Source organism: Embiotoca jacksoni, unplaced genomic scaffold (assembly GCF_022577435.1).
Source record: "Embiotoca jacksoni isolate LCO1_2020_lvr unplaced genomic scaffold, fEmbJac1.0.p SCAF_3, whole genome shotgun sequence".
Taxonomy (NCBI): Eukaryota; Metazoa; Chordata; class Actinopteri; family Embiotocidae; genus Embiotoca; species Embiotoca jacksoni.
This window is the reverse complement of record NW_027185381.1, coordinates 6293634-6315655: the sequence shown is the minus strand read 5'-3', so window position 1 is coordinate 6315655 and position 22022 is coordinate 6293634. Positions and strand designations below refer to the sequence as shown.

The 22022-nt window shown below is 42.0% G+C and overlaps 1 protein-coding gene across 1 annotated transcript; it reads right to left on the bottom strand.

The window, feature by feature from the left end:
• Positions 1-786: 786 nt before the first annotated feature.
• Positions 787-20958, bottom strand: hsd17b12a (hydroxysteroid (17-beta) dehydrogenase 12a). The gene is made up of 11 exons (XM_069163258.1): positions 20649-20958; positions 9974-10020; positions 8557-8632; positions 6680-6787; positions 5632-5696; positions 5364-5408; positions 4876-4910; positions 3963-4044; positions 3716-3781; positions 2527-2676; positions 787-2230 (listed from the first exon to the last, which is right to left on the bottom strand). The coding sequence occupies exons 1-11, from the start codon at positions 20824-20826 to the stop codon at positions 2090-2092; spliced, it is 993 nt and encodes a 330-aa protein (XP_069019359.1). The 5' UTR covers positions 20827-20958; the 3' UTR covers positions 787-2089.
• Positions 20959-22022: the final 1064 nt, after the last annotated feature.

Below are 22022 nucleotides of genomic sequence, written 5' to 3'. Positions count from 1 at the left end.
TTCAACATCAAAATGCTGAAGTGCAAACAAAAGGAGCCTGATAGAAATCACATGAATGGTTAGGACACAATTTTTATATTTGTATAGTTTTCTGACATTACTTTTACTTGAGCAAATTTTTAATGCCAGACTTAAGAGATATTAAAACAGTAAGAACTTAGCAGTATCGGTCTTATTTATATTTCTTTGAGTTATTTTCGAACCAACTACATTTTCAAATCTGACAAATCTGTTAATTATAAATATACAGTATCTATCTATCTAGCTATCTATCCAGTACATCCGGAAAGTATTCACAGTGCTTCACTTTTTCCACATTTTGTTATGTTACGCCTTATTCCAAAATGGATTAAATTCATTTTTTTCCTCAAAGTTCTACACACAATACCCCATAATGACAAAGTGAAAAAAGTTTGTTTCAAATTTTTGCAGATCTATTAAAAATAAAGAATGAAAATATAACACGTACATAAGTATTCACAGCCTTTGCAACTTTTTTCACATTAGCATTATGGGGTATTACGTGTAGAATTTTGAGGGAAAAAATGTATTTAATCAATTTTGGAATAAAGCTGTAACAACAAAATGTGGAAAAAGTGAAGCGCTGTGAATACTTTCCGGATGCACTGTAGATAGATAGATAGAGATAGAGAGCTAGAGAGATAGAGAGCTAGAGAGCTAGATAGATAGATAGATATATACATACCAGCTTGGTAGTCACCCAACCCTGTGATCAAAGACACAATGGATGCATTTACAGTAAATTAAAACAAACAAACAACAAAATGTCAGACCATTTGCCAAAGCTTTTATTTACAAATAGTAGAAAACATAAGTTGCCATCAGCAGGATAAATGTAAACAGTACATTTTACCTGTAAAAATTCAATTCTTAATTTCCAAGCATAAAAAAGACTCAAGAAACTATGCATATTCACAAAGGCACTGAGCTGAGGCACAGGTCAGACCACAGCATATTGTGTAGCATAAGGACATGGGAACTAAGTATAAAGAGGTGCCATTCCCCTGTTTTGGGAGCATATATTTGGTCGTATGTAAATGATTCTTTAAGTAATGTGAAACCACAGCTGATGATGTAAAACCAAAGAAAAAATATATTTTAGCTGCAGCTGGAGGGACATTTGCCCCAAGTGAACCAATATTATTCTGTATCCCTGTGAAATCCACTCAAAACCCTAAAGAAAAAAATGGAAAGGTTGACATTGTGATCAAGGGAGGCGGGAAATACTGAGTAGTTCACATGGACATAGCACTAGTTAATAACCTCCTTTCATAATAAATGAAACACCAAGTGCCCTTTCACTGAATCTGACCACTTCCAGCATTAATGCATGGATAAATGCACCTTACTGTGCCAAACTTGGCTTAAAACAAGTGATACATTTGCAAAACAACCCACCACAAAGAGTTATTTTAAACATATGGTAAACATGGAATATCATAGAAAAAAAGAGGAGGAAAGAGCAAACACATGACGAGTTCAGTGATGCAAGTAAACTGGCACTATAAAAAGCAGATATTGCCATCTTTAAATGTCTCGGCGATTTGTAAACAGTTGGTTGAAAGCTAGTTTTGAAAGTCAGGGTTTGGCTCGTGTGTTCATACAAATATAAAATAAATAATTATACATATATAATTATATATATATATATATATATGTATATATAAAAAAAAAGTTATCCACCACCATTTTCCACTGCTTACAACAGCAGGGTTAACAAATCACTTTTTTTTTGGGGGGGGGGGGGGGGGGGGGGGGGCTGTATTATTTCCACCGGTGTCACTAACAAAAAATAGTAATGTCCATTGCCAAGAGCAGCATTTTATTATAATTTCACCTCCTGACTTCTTTGGCAATATCTCCCCAGACAAATAACATCAGGGTAGAACGCTGCAGTTTTAAACAGAGTCAACACACATGCTCTGATGTACACATTTACTGAAGGCACAAAGGTGAAATCTCAGATAGCCATGCAGGATCTATCGCACACACACACACTTTGTCTCTTCCTTAAATGCTGCAGTGGGTCATAACAGGGTGGCAGCCTGCGTCATTGTCAACAATCTTTCTAGTCACTCTTCAGAATCTCTCCGTTCCTCTGCTCCCGCAGCTTCCTCCTATGCAGGTACCCCGTACGCTGCACACGGTTCATGCTGGCCCCCAGGAAGATAACAAGGTTGTTCGGCACCATCTTGGTGGTCACCCAACCCTGTGATCAAAGACACAATGCATGTATTCACAGTGAATTAAAACTGTAGCTTTCAGGGTATTAATGCAAAAGCAAATTGTTTGGTCCAAAACATTTACGAAGGTTTTACATCACGTACATTAAGACAAAATACCGCCTGGATATGGATTGTAACTGAATACAGATTTCATTAAAGGTCCTCAAGGAATATTAATATAAAAATCCTACATCTGACTTGTTATAACCAAGAGCAACATTCAAGTAAATTTTGTATTCCTGCATAGATTTGCATTTATAGTAAGATTTCCATTTCTTACCATGACAGCATGGGGGAAGTAGCCATTGGTCTGGCTCTGCAGACCCACAGTGTTGAGCTCAGCTGCCACATAGCGCTCTGGGGTGGGCTTATCCAGGGTGGGCTTCCTGATACGAGTCATTTTAGTGGCCACAAAGAAGGGAAGAACGCTCTGCAGGGAGACAAAAGATGAACGTATGAGATGAGCTTAAAAAGAAAAAAAAAAAATATCCAGGCCAAACAATAACTGAAACAGAGTCTAATAAAATACATTTCTTGTTCCTCTTCAGGTTAGCATATGGGTCAAGTTTCTTGATTTAGATAACCTTGGAATTAGTTAAATTTAAATGGCGGCAAGTCGTGTCCTCCTGTGACACTGACCAATGTGCACTGTAAATTACTCTTCAGCTTAAAGCACAGAACATCTCATCTGTACACTGCTGTGATGTCTGGGGCTTTGGGTTTGTGAAGTTGAATCGCCTGTACACACTCCAACCACAAGGTGGCACATGAGTGAAAACTACAGGGGGTGCTTTAAAAAAACCAACAGAACCAACCAGCCTGATGTGGAACATGGTTGTTTTTTGTTTTTGTTTTTTTTTCCAAAAAGCCACTGCTTAAAGGGCTAAAATGCCGTATTGTCAACAGCATGCATTCATTTCATTGCCCTTAAATTCAGACCGGTTAAGATCAACAAGCTCCATTTTGTTTTATCTGAAAGTGTGGTAAAAAGCTTCAGAGGAGCAGCTTTTACTTTCCTTTGTCACAGAGCCAATAGCAAAAGTTTCAGCAAAACCAACAAAACATAATAAAATCTTGGTCCAACAGCCACCCCAGTTCCCACGGTGCAAATGACCTGTGGATCATGTCCTCTCACACGAGGAGTGAGTTACAGAGGCAGCTGTGCACCATCTAAATACAGACTTTTAGGAAATTCACATTTTCTGCTGAGATTGGGATAATTTAACACATTATCTAGAAACAAATGAAACCCTGATCGAGGCCAACAGATATATATAGTTCGTGGTACTATCTCTCAAAGTTAGAGTAGGGAAACAATGTTGTACTGCTGTTCGCTCCACCTGGCATCCACCTGGTTTCATTTATCATATATAATCATCATGATGCAGTCATCTGGGAAAAAAAAAAAAAAAATCCTATGCAGGGTGGAGAAGAGAGGTTAATTCCTATCAGACAAGTTGCAAACTCACCTGGATGATGATACCCTGACGTCTGTATTCCTCCTGAAGGCCACGAGAGAAGAAATCCACAAAGGCCTGCACACAGAAGGATGAAAGATGGTCAAGACGTGTGTCTATAACAAGTTGTTCTGTTCTCCCCATTTTCACATGGGGCAAAACAGTAGCAGATACTGATCAATAGCATTACAAAATAATCCGTTTCTAGAAAGAAGTCTTGTTTGTTTATAATGGACACATGCCAAGGTGTCATACATACCTTGGTTGAAGAGTAGACTGTGAGCAGAGGGACGGGGTACATGCCGCTGGCAGAGGAGATGTTGAGGATGACACCTTTGGACCTGAGAAAAACACAACAATGTAAATGTAGATTGTAGTCTGTAAAGTAAAGATGACAAAAGACACATCCAGAGAATTTTCAGTGAATTCATGAAATTCAAGGACCATCATTAAAATTACACAAGAGGCTTCACATTCACATTGCCACATAAAAAAATAAAAAAACACTGGTGAAATCCTCAGTTTCACCTTTGCTGCCATAACAACATAATTCTTTATCACAAGGCTTTCCTCAAGCACTGATCCCAGAACAGCAAATAGATAAACTTTCAGAAGTGTTTTAAAGTCCTTATGCTTTCAATCACATCCCCAAACTTTCAATGATATTCCAGGCCAGTGGGAACCCTGTGTCTATACACATTTAGCACACTGACAAATACACACAAAGCAATAAAGCACACACACACTAAAACAGTGTGGTAGTGGTCGTGTGGGTTGCCATGGCAGCCTGTTGCTGCAGTGATGTAGTGGAGATGCTCCAGCCTCACAAGGCACCAAATGTGCCTGTGCTGCTATTGGCCAGCAGCAATCACATGGGAGAAGAGCAGCCAATCGGGTAGGAAGAGTACTTTGTGTGAATTGAAAGCTTGTCAGCATTGCGAACAAAGGAGGAGAGGGAAAGAGAAATGCAGTGATGGAAAAGGCTCGGTGAGGATTTCTTGTCCCACTTCCCAATAAAAGAGTCACCTTTATAAAGTGTCATCTCCCAAATACTGTTTTTCATATTAATTTTGCGATTCCTTTCCAAGATCTGTGCCACAATCCATCATCCACTACACTGATATTTGACTGCAGTCATGTCGCAAAACATGGAAGCCGATCATTTAACTCACCTTTCAGCCATTCTGGGCAGCACAAGACGGGTCATCTAAAAGAACAACAACACAAGCTCTGTTAACATAAATCACACAAAGATGATGACAAGTCATGAAGGGGAATGAGGGGAAAGGGGAACAGAGGACAAAGTTTTATTTAAAAAAAAAACAACAACCTAAAAGTAGGAGGGAAAGGGAGCAAGAGACAAGCAAAGACCAGCAAAGAGAGAGAGAGAGAGAGAGAGAGAGAGAGAGAGAGAGAGAGTTGCGTGGGTGATGAGCACAGACAGCGTTGGTGTAGTCCACCGTTGCTTTGGGAACAACTGAGACACTGCAGGTACCATGGTAGGAACAGAAGAAGGAAAAAGAAGGGGAGAACAACAGAAGGGGGGGGGGGGGTGATGGCCATGGCTCAGCTTTAAACAAACACTTGGGGCATAATATGGTTTGCAACCATTTGGAAGAGAGCTGAAGTGTGCAGAGTCATTCTGGATAGAGACACTCACCTGGCACACTGAGGTCATGTTGACGTTGATCATATTTGTGATGAACTGAAACACAAAAAGCACAAGTCAGTTAAACACTCGTGTATAAGAGGATATGTTTATACAGAACAGACCTATCACCTCAAATAAGAGGAAGCAGAGATGATATAGAGGCAGTATAGACTCAATATTTCATTGTTATTTTGCTTTTCTTTCTGTTTGAGGTTTTACTTTATAGTCCCAGAAAACTAGCAGCAACTTTACATGATACTTTTACAAGATTACTCACGTTGTCCAGATCAGGGATGTGGAGGTAGTACTCAGGGTAGCGGTAAGACACACCAACATTGTTAACTGGGGGAGGAAAAAGCAATGATTCTACTGTTTTCATTAAATAACCTGGAGCTAAGAAACTCAAACTATCTAAAATATCTACCACAAGGTGGCGGCAAAAGCAAACAAGCTAGTAATGGCCATTTCCTCCACAGTAGACACAGCCACACCTTGCAACCAGTAGAGCACAACTGGTATCATAAAAAAGGAACAAAGAGTTCCTTAAATGTTCAGCTGCAAGGTACGTGAACTCTCAAATCTAAACGTCTGAAAATTTCACCAAACAGCTGAAACTTTGGCGCAACTGTAAACATACAACATAACTCGAGGTATCAGTCACAAAAGGATGTTTTCTGAAATGTCTCTCAAGCTCAAATTTAAGTGAATGAAATAGCACATGCCTCCAAAAGGGTCCTTTGATAAAATTGTCATGTCACTGTCATGAAGAAGACACTACCACAACAGACCTTATATATGACAAGTAATGAGTGCACGTTGTTAACTTTGTAGTGAAATCATATAGATGTCAACTTTAGTATTTAAACAAGTATTAAATTGAATCAAATTACTCTATTTTTCAGAAGAATCAGGAGGTCAGACCACCTTGAATTTCTACAACTTGTGCTGTGCAATTCAGACACCACACAGCATGGCTGATGTATACAGCAAAACCACAAAATGAAGCCTGCCAGCAGTTTCACAAACACCCTTCAACTGTATGAATAAAGTTTAACTTCTATAAATGCTCATGACTCTATGAACATTTTCCAAACACAATGAGTCTCATGATGTATAAATGCACATGGTAAGGGAATGTCAAGTGTCTTATAGCTTTGTTTTGTATTTTTGAAAGAGGTCTTTATTCTATACGTCTCTATGGAATACACCCATTTAGGACAAGAGGACATAGTTGTAAGTGATCACTGGAGAGAGCAGTAGGATACTTGTGTTGCCCTGTCAACACAAGCAAAGAAGATAGAAAAGTTGCAGCAATTAGGGCTTACCAAGAACACCGATCTCCAGACCGGCCAGCCCCGCCTCGATCTTGGAATAGATGTCTGCATTTCCAAAATCAACAGCAATGGTCTTGGTCTTCACTTTATACTGATCCTCTGCAAACAAAGTGTCAATTAATTATAAAGTTACAATGACATATTGGCAACAAAAAGTGTTTTAAACTGTAGAAATGAAATTTACATTGTAGTATTTGTGTTGTTGCGATAACAAAGCGAGGAGTAGTGCATGTTTAAGATCATTCATCTTCATAGGTGATGACTTTACAGCACACATTTATAACGTGTCACAAATCTGCCAGCACTTTCATGTAAAGAGATCATTACATGGCCCAACACCAGAGCAATCCTGTTTCACAACCTTGATTCCATTCAAATGAATGGTGCATGAAACCAGTCCCTGTCAGACTAGAACTGAAGAGGGCACTGCGTACCAACAAACCAGCCGAGTGGTGTCTCCCGCCCCTATCCCCCCACTCCCTCGTCATGTTTGACACGCCTGCTGCAATTAGAATTTATTGTCCAAAGACTCGTTTAGCTGATAGGTGGCCGAGGGAGTTATAAGAGGAAAATTCCTGGGATGTGCCTCGGCAAAGAGCAGTTGTGTGTCAGTGTGTTCAGGCAGACTTGAGACAAGATCAAAAAGGGGAACCTGGAAGGGATGTGGGGTGGGCACAGTAAATTAAAAAGGGGGCTTATGGGTTGAAGCCCCCCTGAAATCTATACCTCAGATTATTGTTTGTCATAATAACAATTGAGAGTCCATGTTAAAGAAAATGATAAAAAGCAGCTGGTGACACGGTGGCAAAGAAGCAGATATATGAAGTCTGAGGTTGCCAAATTGGAGGAGTAATTTGGGGTTGGCGACAGGTGCAATCAAAAGTCAAATGAGAGTGCATAAGAGAGGACAAACATGTAGAGCAATAAAATGGTAGGTGGGACAGGGTGGGTTGCTCAGTTACATGTTAAGGAGGGCAGTTTTGTCAGATTAATCGTGAGGGAGGAGTGCTGGAGTTTGGCACGCCGCACCCTGCTCGTGACTACCCATCAGCCCCCTCTGTGGACTTGAAGCACGACAGGGGAAATTGCGCTGTGGGAGACATCAGAGACAGATGGAAAGAGAGCGAGTTGGGGAGAGGGCACCATTAACGGGAGAGGGGGGCACTCACTATTCAGCCTCTGTTAAAATCTGGAGACAGGCCAACATGGAGGAAGAAAAAAGTTTATTCCTTTCATATGGACAATCACTTACAACTTGTTGGAAGATTTGAATGAGGAAAGCCTGGTCTGTTTCTTACAAATATCTCAAAAGGAACAGATTCCTTAATCAGGCCAGAAATATAATCAGGTTTTTTTTCATTCAAACAGTGAGGAAGTAAAACACAGCCTGCTTTGTTGGCAGCATGTTTCCAATTCTCAAGCATTTCTAACACAGTAAATGCTTGTCCTGGTAGGCTGCACAACAGCATGAAAAAGGGGATTTACAGGACAAATCTAAACAGTCAAACTACTGCCAAAATGACATATTCTATAAAACAAATACATTGTGTTCATGGAACGGTGAACTAGAAGACCTACAACTTTGTATAGATTCAAACATTTATGATGAACGTAGGAAAACAAGTGTTTCTCCCCAAGACACATTTCTTTCCACTTCTCTTTTGACTCAATGCTAACTCCTCATGCCGAATATGTGCCCTTTTATCGAGGCCCGGGAAACCCTGTAGCCGACAGGCAGGGAGGTTGCACGTCACTGCCTGCCCATACACACATCCTCATCAGCCCACTCACCGTGCTCTCATCCCCGAACAGGTTTCCATGATGTTGTGGAGACAAACACACTTAAAAAAAAAAAAAAAAAAACTCACCAAGTGACCTGGCCACGTCATCCAGCTTGTCCTGGGAGCGACTGATCAGCATCATGGCAAATCCTCGACGAGCCAACTAGAAAGCAAAAGCCAGTGAGTAACAGATGCACAAGTTGGACCATAATCTCTAAGGTATCATTGTTTTCAACTGATCGATGATGACACAACGTCTTCTTTCTAAAAGAGAGCTCACTGCTGTCATACATGCAGAGGAAGGCAGCAGATTTGTCAGCCAAATGATGGTAAATTAATTAAAGTCACATACAGTGTTGGCAACTACGGATGGTAACACAAAGAGATTGGTGTCTAGAAAGCACACCAATAATACAAAAAGGATTTGACCAGAAACGGATCAAACTTTTTGTCAGAAGCACCAACACTCTAAAGTGTTAAGGTTGTTTCCCTCAATTTTCTGTAACATATAATTTGAAAAATTAGGGTAAAACATGCCAAATAGATCCAGGAGCCATAGATTGATCCCTTCTCTTGATTTGCATGTATAAACACTTGTTCTGCTCACAACATGCTTCCAGAAGAGAGACATTTGATTAAAGACGTCAGAACAGGAACGGTTTCCCCCGTCAGACTTCCTTAGGATTGTGGTGATACAGATAAAGTTAGAAGTCACAGTGGGGAAAGCACAGTTGTATTAATGGCATCTTCATTCCATTCAGGGGGTTCTGCTTTTGTCTATGCTGGTTTACCATTATAACTTAATGGAACACTTAAAGAAACGGAGCCATCATTAATTCCACCTGTGCTTTCCTTACCGACAAGTCAAATTTCTGCCGTGCAAAAAGATTCATCCCATTTTCCTACAATTTTTGTCCCATTCTCACCAGCTACTTCCTTTTGTTGCTTCTACAGGACACTGAAACAAGTTTGACCATGTTAAGCCTCGGCTGTGTGGGCTTTTCATGAGCATCTGAAGCAATGTGTGTTTGACTTGACTGTTTCTGCATAAAAATGAACATGCTTAAAAATCCAGCATGGATTAGCTGGGTAACATGATGACCTACTGTTGCGTGACAAGCAGCGAGCCCCACTGTAGCACAAACAGCAACAGTATGAGTCAAAGGCCCTACATGACTATATTATACAGCCAGCACGCCCACACTGGTATGGGCCAAAAACGTGGCAGGGTAGCCCCTCTTCAACATGCGCTTGTTACCTCTGTACGAGCTCCTCTTGGTAAGCCTGTGTTCAATTGTGTGTGTGTGTGTGTGTGTGTGTGTGTGTGTGTGTGCGTACGTACACACACACACACACACACACGTGTGAGGCCTCTCGTACACGTTAATAGGACTGTAAGAGCTCTTCCCTACCGTGGCCTATAAGTGAGCATGGCGTGTGTATGTGCATGAGTCATAGCTTTTCCGTGAAAGAAATTAAATAAATAAGGGTCCAGGAGCCTCACCTCCTCCGCATAGGATTTCCCGATTCCATCCGTGGCTCCTGTCACAACTGGAGAGAAACAGAAATAAAGAAGTAAAAAAGGTCATTATATTGTACAATCTCTTGAAGCACTGTCACAGTAGGTCAAGGGTCAATTCAAATTCTGTTCAAAGAATCCAGAAGTAGATATTCCTTAAAGTCTCAAAGACAAAAAAAAAAAAAAAAAAAAAGATCGGTTCGGAAGAATGATCTGATTGAAATCATGGCCTCACTTTTATTCTCCTTACTCTCACCCTGCCAAATGGCCTCAGCCATGCTACATCAGCCCCACCACCAACTCACTGTAGACCGACTTATTACTGTGGCACTATGTTATGGCAGCAATTCTTTTATCTTTGCATCTTGTGACAGTCACACATTAACACACATGCAAATCTGATCTTTGTTCAGAAGCTTATGACAAATGTTCACATCAGGTTTGGCCACTGGCAGCTGTCATCGATGCGTCTCAAAGCCCCAATATGGAGGTAAGACAGGCCTCTCTCTAAGCTCTACAATGACAGTCATCTTTTTGGACGAGATGCTCACCGCGTGTTGATTCTCAAAGTGCACGTGCTGTTCGAGTACAATTCAAGATGGTATAGATATGAGACAAATCACCAGGACTGAGCTACAAAGACAACAAAGAGATGAAATGATGTCGATTAAAGCAAAACAAAGACAGAAGACTGTATAGGATTCACAAAGCCCTCAACACCCACCGATACCTCACTGGGAGCAGCTCCAGGGATGTAAAACAATATGAATTTCTGCACATCAACGCAGCCTTGAATCACTTCTCACTTTCACTAAATTTGACCAGCAAGGTTAAATGAGGTGTTTCTAGTTTAGAAAAAAGATGGAGAAAGGAAAATGCTGGCAAATCAGTGCAGAACAGTTTGGTAAAAGCAGAGGAAAGATTTCTTCAAAGCACAACAAAAGATGGTAAAGAGGCTGAATGTTCCTCTTGTGTTCAGAGTTCTCTTCACCTTGTCAAGCAAGCAGTGCTATTTTTAAACCTTCACTGCCCATCAACCCCAGCCTCTACTTGACTGACGGAGGATGGTGGGGAGAAAGGATGGAGGGAAGGACGGAAGAGAGAGAGGGGAGGTAGAGAAATGAACATAGGACAAACAAAAAAGAAGGGTGCGGTGGTGGTGGGGTGGGGGGGGGTTAGGGGTACTCACGAATACACACGCATACACATAGTTGTGAATCATGAATATATTAGGGAGGCTTGATGAAAGATTAATAGAGGTAGAGGACATTCTCTGGCAAAGAGCTGGAAAAAGAGACAAAATGAGAGAGGGGATGCAGAGAGGAGGGAGTGATGACGAACATGGAGCAGGAGAAAGGAGGGTGAAGTGGGGGAGGGAGGGTGGTGGGAGATGGGAGGGGGGGTGGAGGGGTGAGGAGGGATCCTAGGGGCGGCTAAAAATAGAACTGGAGCAAAGCAAGAGAGCGAATGAGTGAAGGAGAAAGGCAGAGAATAGAGATCTCGGTGGAGGTGAGGGGGAGAGAGAAGAACAAGTGAGTGAATGAGAGGCGAGGAGTGAGAGCGAGTAGCACAAAGTCAAAAGTGAAAAGAGAGCAGAATCCCTGGTTATTTTTAAACCTCCCCCATGTTAAGAATGAAACGCTCCGTGGCAGAAAAGCCTCAATGGGCACGGGCTGTACCAAATCAGGCTCTGGTTGCAGATGCAGGTGGGGGCAGAGAGAACCAGGGAGAGGCTAAAGCCGCTGCTAAGTAAAATGGCAGAATGATGGAGCGGATACAATTTATTTGTTTTATACGCTAGAGTTTGTATTAAACACAACACCACAATAGGTCAAATATCCCTAGAAATACTGCAAATGATGGATAACATATTTCCAAAAATATCCGCTTGTGAAAAACTGCAAAAATCAGGCTCTGTTGCGTGAATATCACGGCAGGTTTCTAGCTTATTTCAAGAGTGTTTAAGATTTCAAATGAACACTATGCAGAGATGAGGAGCATGAAACAACTTAGATCATGAAAATTAGCAAAACTGAAATTACAAGCTTGCTGGAGGTAACAGCAATACAGCCTTTCGAAACCAACTTGTATCAACATGTTAGGAAAAGTCCTGACTGATAAGGTTTACCTTCTACTAACTAGGACTATGGGAACCTCGATGAAACAAGACAAGCAATACCAGCTGAACAAAGAACTTGAAAAAACAATAAAATACAAGGAGAGGCCTCAGTGCACCGACTACATTCCTGTCACATTGAACAAAGTTACCCCACAGAAAGGTGTTTCGCTCACATGACGGAGTTTGAGGTGCACAGAATTGCACCTGTGTTTAGGAATGTATCAAGAATGCAACAAAATGCACGTACAGCATCACTGTTTGAACTTCAGTCTGAAAGAGGAGAGTGTGCAAGAATGTATTATGTACTTAAAATGGACTTGCAGCATTACCTTTTGAACTTGGATATTACAGTCCTCATCTGTGCTACGTGTCAAACAATATGTACAGGTTAAACACGTTATGCTTTTTAAGAATGCAAAAGTAGTATCACTCTTCTAGCTTTTGAGTTGAATTTTTCCATTTCAAACTGAAAATCCCCTCTGCAGGTGTGTGTCATTTAAAATAGTGAACATTTTGCTGTAAACTAATCAGAGTCCAGTTTTGTCTGTGTGGACATAATCTTTAAATTCATTCAACAAGTATAGTTTAAGCAAAACGGTATCGCAGAGCGTTACAGTCACGGTGCATTTGAAAATTTATGTCACACCCCCCACAAAAAAACATACCGTAATTCAAGGACTACATGAAACCACCCATTTTAAACTTTTAAAATATTCTCTTGCTGTCCTCTCACTTATTTTAACTGAAATGAGCATTCAAAAAAATAAAAATAAATTCTACTCAGTCTACAATTAAGGAAGAGTGTAAAACTGATGTACTGTATAGAGGGGATTTTCTATCAAAAAGTGGGAAGCAAGATATACATGAGTGTATGAATAATTCCTGCATCTACCTCAGAAAAACAAATAGTGAGACCATCAGAGATCATTTTATCACCACTGACTTCTTTTAAGTACTTTGAATTGTGATTTTCCACTGTGCATGAGGCAACCAAACCCCCCCTCAGGCCTAATGCCCCCTCCCCACTCTCCAAATCTTCGTGCTGTACTTATGAATGAGTACACTCCTCCCACCCATTATATAATAGTACCATTTTCTCAATAAACGTTGTCTGGGGACTGAGTGAGAGTGAAGTGTGTGTGTGTGTGTGTGGGGGGGGGGCAAGTACAGTGGGATGAGGACACAGCTAAAGTCTTGCTTTTTGCCTTCGAGTTGGTATCAGCCATCACGAGTGCAGCAGAAACAAGAAACAAGAAAAAAAGAACAATTTCTGGGTTGTAATCCCCGTAACTTCGAACGATTTATGGATTTATGAGCAAGCAATCAGACACACACACACACACACATATATATATATATATATATATATATATATATATATATATATCCCAGTGCTCAAAGCAGGACATGATTTCCCTCACGTGAGCAACGCATGACATCAGTGATACACAGATATAACGTAACAAAGATGGGTCTACGCAAGCAAGCGAGTGACAGCAGCACTGCTGACGCTCACACGCTGACGGCAGAGGGTGTATGTGTTTTGATGGGGCAACCACGTATGAAAGTTCTGTGTGCAATGAAAAAAAAAAAAAAAAAAAAGCAGATTTGGGAGAGACCGTTGAAAAGCAGTGTGAATCCATGAATGCATGCATGCGTGTGTGCCGGCAGAAACGATGTGTGCTCCACTGCGTCTCATTTACTCCTAGCAACACGGCTCTCAACCCCAGTTTCCCCCCCTCCATCCCATCACCTCTGAAGAAACTGGTCCACGGTTCAGTCTTCGAGGCGCCCTGACGGGGGCGCATTTGCACCGCAGCTCTGCTGTGCTTAGAGCTGCACATCACGTCCAGAGGTATTGACATCCCCCAGCCTTTTCTGTCTCCCTCCCCTCCCTCCTCAGCAGTGGAGCAGCCCCTGCCGCTGCCTGCTCACTATTCCGAGGGTCTAAAAAAAGAGCAGGAGGAGTAAAAATAGCAGCGCCTGCACTGCCTCGTCTGGGAGCTGCCTGCTCGCCTGCCTGCCGCAACACCTGAATACCAACAAGATCCCCCACCATCGTCGCCACGACAGCCAGGCTGCTGCTGCATCCTGAGCCCTCCACCTAAAGCCCCGACGCCAGCATGAGCAGTGCACACCAGAAATTCCTCATCCGCTGATATCTTTGCTTTAGATTAATGTGGACCGCATGAGAAGGCACGTGTGTGGGGATGAGCTGCTCATATTAGAAGACGGATCATTCACATACACACAATATGGAGGTGTGCCGATTAGTATGAATACGTTTATCTGGCGTTTAGTTGTAGACTTACACAAAGACAGGGGGACAGAACTAAAATAAGTGCTAAAACTCCCCACAGCCCTCCCCACCACCACCAAACCCCCATTAAGATTCTCAGTGAGGAGAGACTGCGGTCCTTGTGTGCCCCACTCTCGTTACGTACCGTTATGTAATCTGTCGCACCCCAAACTCGCCTATCAACGAGCAGCCCCTCCTGCCTCAGAGGGAGAAAAAAAGATGGAGGGAGGGACGCAGCAGAAGATCCAAAGACAGCCCCCCCCCCCCCACACACACACCCTACACACACCCTACACACACACACAGACAGACACCCTCCCTCCATCCCTCACCCAAAACACACACACACAACTCTCCATCCACCCACCCTCCACATTCAAACACACACATGCTGCATTAATAGCAAGGGAGGCAAGTCACATGGTTAATATAAAAGTCTACAAAAATAAAGCTTGATCAGGCCGGGGGAGAGGGAGCGATGAGGGGAGGGAGGGTGGGAGACAGAGGGAGAGAGAAAAAGAGAACATGTACTTCAGAGCTGCCCAAGATAGAACCAGCATCTATATTTGGGTACAGAGCAAAAAATAGTCCTGTCCCCCTCCTTTCTCTACAGTCACATTTAAAAATCAATTTCTTTCACCACAACTATACTTGGTTTGAGACAAGGAGATTTTTGAGAAAAAAAACTAACTTTGTTATTTGACCGTGTGCTGTTGAGGACAGACTGTACTGTGCAGACGTTTTCTTTTCAAACAAAGCCGACAACTGGTTGCACTTTATTAGTCCGTCCTTTGGCTGAAAGGGTGTTAATCAGTGAAATCACCTGCTGGAGTCTTTGGTGGTAGGCATGACAACCTGCATGCACGCAGACCTCGATGGTGCATGACTGAAATTGGCCTGTATGTAATTCACAGTGGTGGATACAAATAACATGGAGTTCCTCTACAAATGTAATGATAGCTTGTGTTTAAAAGACACGAGTATGAGGAGGATGATACAACACACATGCCATCCATCACATTTTCCTGCTCGATCATCTTACAGCCAAATAACCTTGAAATTGAGGCCAGCCCACACTGACATTATCTTTTCAGTCCTATCAAACCTCATGTGCCTTTTGTTCTTTGTTTCTTAAACTGTGAACTCCTTGTGCAACAGTTTCATCTCCTACACTCCCTGTATTTGTCAGGTGATGTGTGTGTGTGTGTGTGTGGGGGGGGGGGGGGGGTGCTTTATTTGCACTGAGGTTAGATAATGGAAATAAATCAGAACATGACTTCATACAATACCAGCTTCGCCTTAGGCTTGTCCCTGAAAGTCTGACGTCCAAAGACCTCAAAAAATATTTCAACAGATATTCGCAACTGAACAAACTACCTTCCATGACATGTTGGACTGCAACCAAACTCTTGTAATGTTTGGTGTCACTTTACAGAACGCTATAACTTCACTAACTCTAAATATGCTGACAGTCCTGTATTGTGTGTCTAAACAACATGTCTAACAACTTCATTATTACACTTGATGCCCTTCCTATCTTGGTTATGATATAGTTCAGCTGAAAACTTGGTTAAAGTTGGAGTAGCAGTGCACGGCTTAAAACGACTCAATGTTTAAATAAGGTGTATTTTGGGAATTGCTGTTCAATAGTTGTACTATTCAGCTGTATGTACAAGCTAATGTGTCTGGATGTGCTTCATTACTCTGTTTTTTTCAACAAAACAAAAAAAATGGACTTCCTTTTTAAGTACAAGGTCTATTTTAGCACAGAAATATTTATTTGATGAATATGAAGTTAATTTTAGCCACTTTATTCTCCAAATAATAAAATGTCTCTCATTCCAGCTTCTTGTAAAGATTTGCTTCTTTAATCGTATATCTTAAAGTAAATCTGGGTTTCAGACTATTGGTTTCAAATTGGGGAGGTCACTTTGGACTTTAGGAAACTGTATAGACATTATTAGTTAACTTGTGAAATTTCATACATACAGCAAAAAAATTATTCAGGCAAATAATTTACAGATCAATTGATAATGAAAATAAGCAGTGAAAACTGGACCATTTAATCAGTTGTTTGTAAAAGTGTCTAATAAAATAAAGATTTGTGGAGCACAAGTTACTAGAAGAAGACAGACATAACATACAACACAACAGGCAATAATTTAAAAGTGATTACAGCATTACCAGTTCATGTTTGAATAAATTAACATTGATAATTATCAGTACTGCTAATGATAGACTTAAATTAAATGCTCGCTAAGAAACCATAAACTGAATGGAGGGGGATTCTGTGGTGAGACTTTGTGAGAAGAGGTTTGTGGGCAAACAAATACATGAGATGGATTTCTTTGTCCTTTGTTTGCTCAGAGCAAAATGGTACTGTAGCCACAAAGAAAGTGCAAATAGATAGAGAAACACACACAGGCAGGGCTTGAGACGGGCTTGAAATGAGGGAGATGCTGAGGATTTTTTTTTCCACTTTTTTTTACCCAGCATCCCTGGCTCCGGCACGTGTCACAGAGCGTGTTCATCACATGAACAGCAGTGTTCTCTTTCGCTCCAACCCCCCCCCCCCCTCCCTCTCTCACACACACACACACACACACAAAACACTAGGGGGAAGCACATTCACAAGACGTGGAGACTCTGCCTCAGTTGAAACACACGCAGTGATACATTTCATTCACATATGTGCATGTTCCTCACCATGAATGAAGCCTAATGCCTAGTCATACAAAAAAAAAAAAAAAAATTGAAAATGAATCTCTCACAATAATTAACATCAGCCTGCAATTCTGATTTGCCTGCAGCCTGCATTGATAAACTGGCATGCCCCAAATGTTTATTCCTGGAGCCACATCCAACTCAACTAAATTCTTGCATAAGTGCTGACCCAAGTCTTTGTCACTTATGTGCTGTACTGTACTGATAAATGGCTGTATCCTGCTTATATAATAGGACCATTTTCTCAATAAACTCTAATGTCAAAGAGGGCAGGGGGTCACTTCTAAGGCACATGTCACATCACTATCCCCCACTCCTTCCCCCCAGAAAAAGCTCCCTTTGGTCTAATTTACATCTCTATAAAGCAGTTTTACACACACACGCACACACACGTGCACACACACGCGCACACACACACGCGCACGCAACAGGACAGACACTGGCTCCCTTATATAATACAGGATGCTGGGGGCCAAGACTGGAGGAGGGAGTGGAGAGGAGAAAATGGAGAACTACACGTTAGATTGAAAAGCTGCTCTACAGGAAATAAAATAATACATATTGAAGAACGCATCATAAAAAAAATAAAATCTGCTTTTTAAAATTTCTTTCAAAATGTTACGATTAAATGTCTGTTTGAAAGCCAGATTCCTGCAAACCGCTAAAAAAAAATATGCAGGCATTTTGCCACTCTTTTGATGCACACGTGGCTTTTTTGTTTTTTACAAATATGCAAAAAAATAAAAGGATTTCTTGACCGGTAAAACTGTGTTTTTATCTAGAGTGCCATTCCTTTACAAAAAAGAAAAAGAAAAACTGGGCTGCAGACATGGTTTGGGCTGGCAGGAGGTGGGGAGGGCGAGTGTGTGGAAGAGACAGTGCAGCAGAGAGGCTGGGGAAGCCGCTTTGACTCATGTTGCAGTGCCCCTGTTCAACCACTAGAAGTCCCATTCACCTTCTGAGGGGAAGACCAGTCATTGGCAGAGGAACTCCAGAGAAATCCCTGCTCTGCTCTGCATGAGAGCTGCACAGCTCCAGCCCAACACAGACAGAGATGCGCTGTGATAGCAGGAAAAACTCCAACCTAACCTACTTTACCTCGCAGAAAAGGGAAGGTGTTCGACTTTTGTCAGATCTAGTTTTAGTGTTACAGTCCAAACTTTACCTCAACCACCAGCACACTCAAACCTGTCCAACCAGGAAATACTAGCTGCCTCCTGTGTTGTGGTAGCAGCCACGTGTGTTGCAAAAAGCATGTTTAAAGGATGACATAAGTCCTCCAACGTGGCACATTTTTCTAGAAAGTATGTCAATCTAAGACTTGTTCTTTGGCTGAAATAGAAAAAAAAAAGCATCTTCCCTTATTATTTTAAATATTATTTACAGTAGCCAGTATTATCATCTCACATTATCACTCAGTACCATTAGTCTAAATAGCATTAAATTGAAGGGCTGCTGGATTAAAAGTTATTTTCCACAACTATAGTCTTAAAAAAAAAAGAGAGAGAAATGTGATGAAGCTTTAAATGCTTTTGAAAATTTAAAAAAAGTAAATATGTTGCACAGTGAATGTTTACTGTCATGGCACACATATTTAAGGTTTGATAGGACTTCACATGTTACACTCTGGTTGCTTAATGTGCATTCGGATGAAACTCACAATTTGAAGATTTCTCAATAAAACTTGTTGCAACAGGTGGGGACAGCGAGTCTTACCACTTGACGTTTGTGCTAAACAATAAACCACACCACTGCCTAAACTGGCCAGACCTGCACATCTGGTAGAACCAGCTGAGAACACCTCATCCCTATTGCACACATCTACATTCCCACCTCTCCTCCCATCTCTCACACACTCACACACCCACACACCCACATACCCACACACATACACACTTCCTGCCATCTCCAACCCACTTGTCTGGTGGCAGCAATTGGTTTCAGGGAGTGGCATGCAAGTTCTACTGCATCAGAGATTACATTAGATCCATAATTAATGCACCAAAAAATTGCCTCTGCTAGAGTATAATTTTAAAAATATATTTAAAAAAAAAAAATCAAATTAAAAAAAACAAAAAACGTTTTTGGTCACTAAGAATACAAGAAAGAAACCTCTAGTGCCAAGTCAGTGCTATATCTGACAAGATATGGGGGTGGAGGAGGAGAAGTGATGGTGGTGATCATTTCACTTTCTATATGACCAATGGATGACGAGGCAATGAACAAGCGCATGACTCATCGGTGTGCACCGGTATTCCTCCGCATACTTCTTTAAAATCACCAAAAAAATTGGGTATTAGTCATTCTTAAAAGCACCCTACCTTCGCGTCCTGCATTTCATTCCATCTTATGGCGCACATAGTATCAATTAAACATCCCTTTTAATAACACAAAAATAATAATATTGATTAAAAAAAACGATGGTTTGAAGGTGAAGTGCGTTACGTTGCAAAGACAAACATAGCTGCTATTTAAATTTTAAAAAAGAAAAAAAAACAAGACGACAACAAGCCTTCACATCATCCGTTTGTTTTTTGGATGACAGAAAGGGGGAGAATATCGACCTATCCCGATGCGAAGGAGAGCGCCTGGCAAATTGCGCAGCAAGAGGCTCCAGACGCAGCAGTCTTCTCCAAATAAGAGACTGGAGAAGTGGGTCAAGCCATGGCAGGGCGATTCCTATGAGACTAGTCTCTACCAAAACCAAAATACACTTCGTTTTGAACGCCATATCACTTTAAGCACGTTTAAAAAGTACATTATATTGCCAAATCCAATTAATGATATTCTAATCTTAAACTATATGTAGTGCAAACGGAATGGGACAAGGGTAATGTGACAAGAAAGACTAATTAGAAAGAGACCGACGATACAAAAGACTGACTAACACCACCCGGATATATAAACATACAAAGTAAAGTAAAGAAATATTAGCACACGTGTCTATATGACAGACAAGCTACTCTAATGTGACACATAGATCAAAAGCTATGAGAATGATCTAGATGTAGGTCACGTTTTAATTAAGCATACGAGTTTGTCCTACATCATGCGGATGGGCTAATGTGGTTCAGTAGTGCTCTGGCTGAGAACTCACCCACATAAAACAGCTCTCTAAAAAGTGCGCATAGCCTGCGCAATTTGGCTCCTGGCTCACCATTGTGGGGCATCCCCCTACCGCTCCAAATGTGGGTGAAAACGCTGATTGGAGCCCCTGGCAGCACACGGTGCTGTGTTTGACGCGAGGAAAAAAAACCCCAATTGAGCTAATAAGGACCATTATCTTGTCAGTCAATCATCTGCTTACCTGCGCCTGTTACGCAACACCGAGCTCCCCTTGAATTAAGCCACAAAACTCGCACCAGAATGCAGCTTTCCTTTGTGCCAAAGTGAAGTTTGAGCTCAATAACCTCATTCTGGTGCTTGCACGTCGAGTCCACCTGTCTACTTCTGAGCTGCCCTCTTCGTGACCGTGATCCTACTGTAGGTGGCGTGGAAATTGATGTGACCCTACTCACCTGCCCATTTGCCCAGCTTCGGAGAGAGCAGCTTCCCATTTCCCAAGACCCAGATCCTAAAGCCTGAGAACAGCCTGTAGAGCAGCCACAGCACCAGGGAGGCCACAGTGAACGCACCGACCCAGAAGAGAGGCGTCTCGGCCCTGCGGATCATCTCCTCAACGTTCATCCAGTTCATGACAGCGGCTCTCGGTGACTCGGCGTGTGAGAGAGTGTGTATGTGGAGACCTCAATTTTAGGCAATGTGCTCTAATTTCCAAGCCACAACGTGAGAGAGAGTCCCTTTTTAAAGAGGTTGTAGCATCACACACACTCCCCCAACACTTGTCTAGCCTGATTTAAAGTGCACCGCCCACCTCCTACTCTGCACCGCCCTCCTCTGCTCTTTATTGGCTGCAGCAGCTGTCTGTCGGCTGATCCACTCCGCCGGTTGGCGCATTTGCATGTCAGTCAACTGCAGAGCTTCACCCATTCATTCGATTTTCTGTATGAAGCAGGGTGGGTCAAAGGCAGACCGGGATGAGGAGCGATTGGGCAAACATTACGGCAGCTCCCATCCAGAGTCTGTCATTGGTCCTTCACAGAACAGGTTTGACGGTTTCAGTCAGGATTATGAAACCCTCCAAACCCACGCTTTCGGAAAAAAAACTGCCCACACCACTTTATGAATGAAAGGAAGCTCTCATTGGTGAAAAATGTGCGCGTCCTCCCGCCCTATGGAGAGCATTTGGAGACAGCTGATTGGCTAAAGTGCTGTAAGTCTATGAGGTCAGCCTGCTCCGAACTAGACATGAGTCACTCGTCTATTTTAGGTATTCTGTCTGCATCATACTGCTGATAAGCTCTGAAAAATGTAAAAGCTGGTGCAGTGAGGCATCCTGGCGCTTGGATTCGCTTATTTTGAGCCAGATAACTCTTCCACATTCGCCTCTGCCTCAACATGCTAGTGTGAGCGCCCCAAATAAAACAAAAAAACTACAATCCCCTACCCAACTTTCGCTTTTCACGCTCTCGCGAGATTGCTCCATCGTAGTAAGTTCCCCATCCAAAACAGATGACATGTGATGTGTGTGTGTGTGCGTGTGTTACATAAACATTGAGACAGGCATGTGAATTTCCATCGCTTTATTTCACTGTTTCTTCACATTTCAATGCAAACGAATAAGTCAGTCATGCTAACAGACGCTGGATGTTTCACCACAGCCGACTGTCATGATTTTGTCCTCAGCAGCATGCGCTCTCTGCTCCCCACTCCGACCCAGAAACGCTGTTTGCAAGCAGCATTTTTAGACTCCAGCCCACCCCACCTGCCGCCATGCTCCCTGTCTCTCTCGGACACGCGCAAACTAAACATAAAATTCAGACAAACTAAGA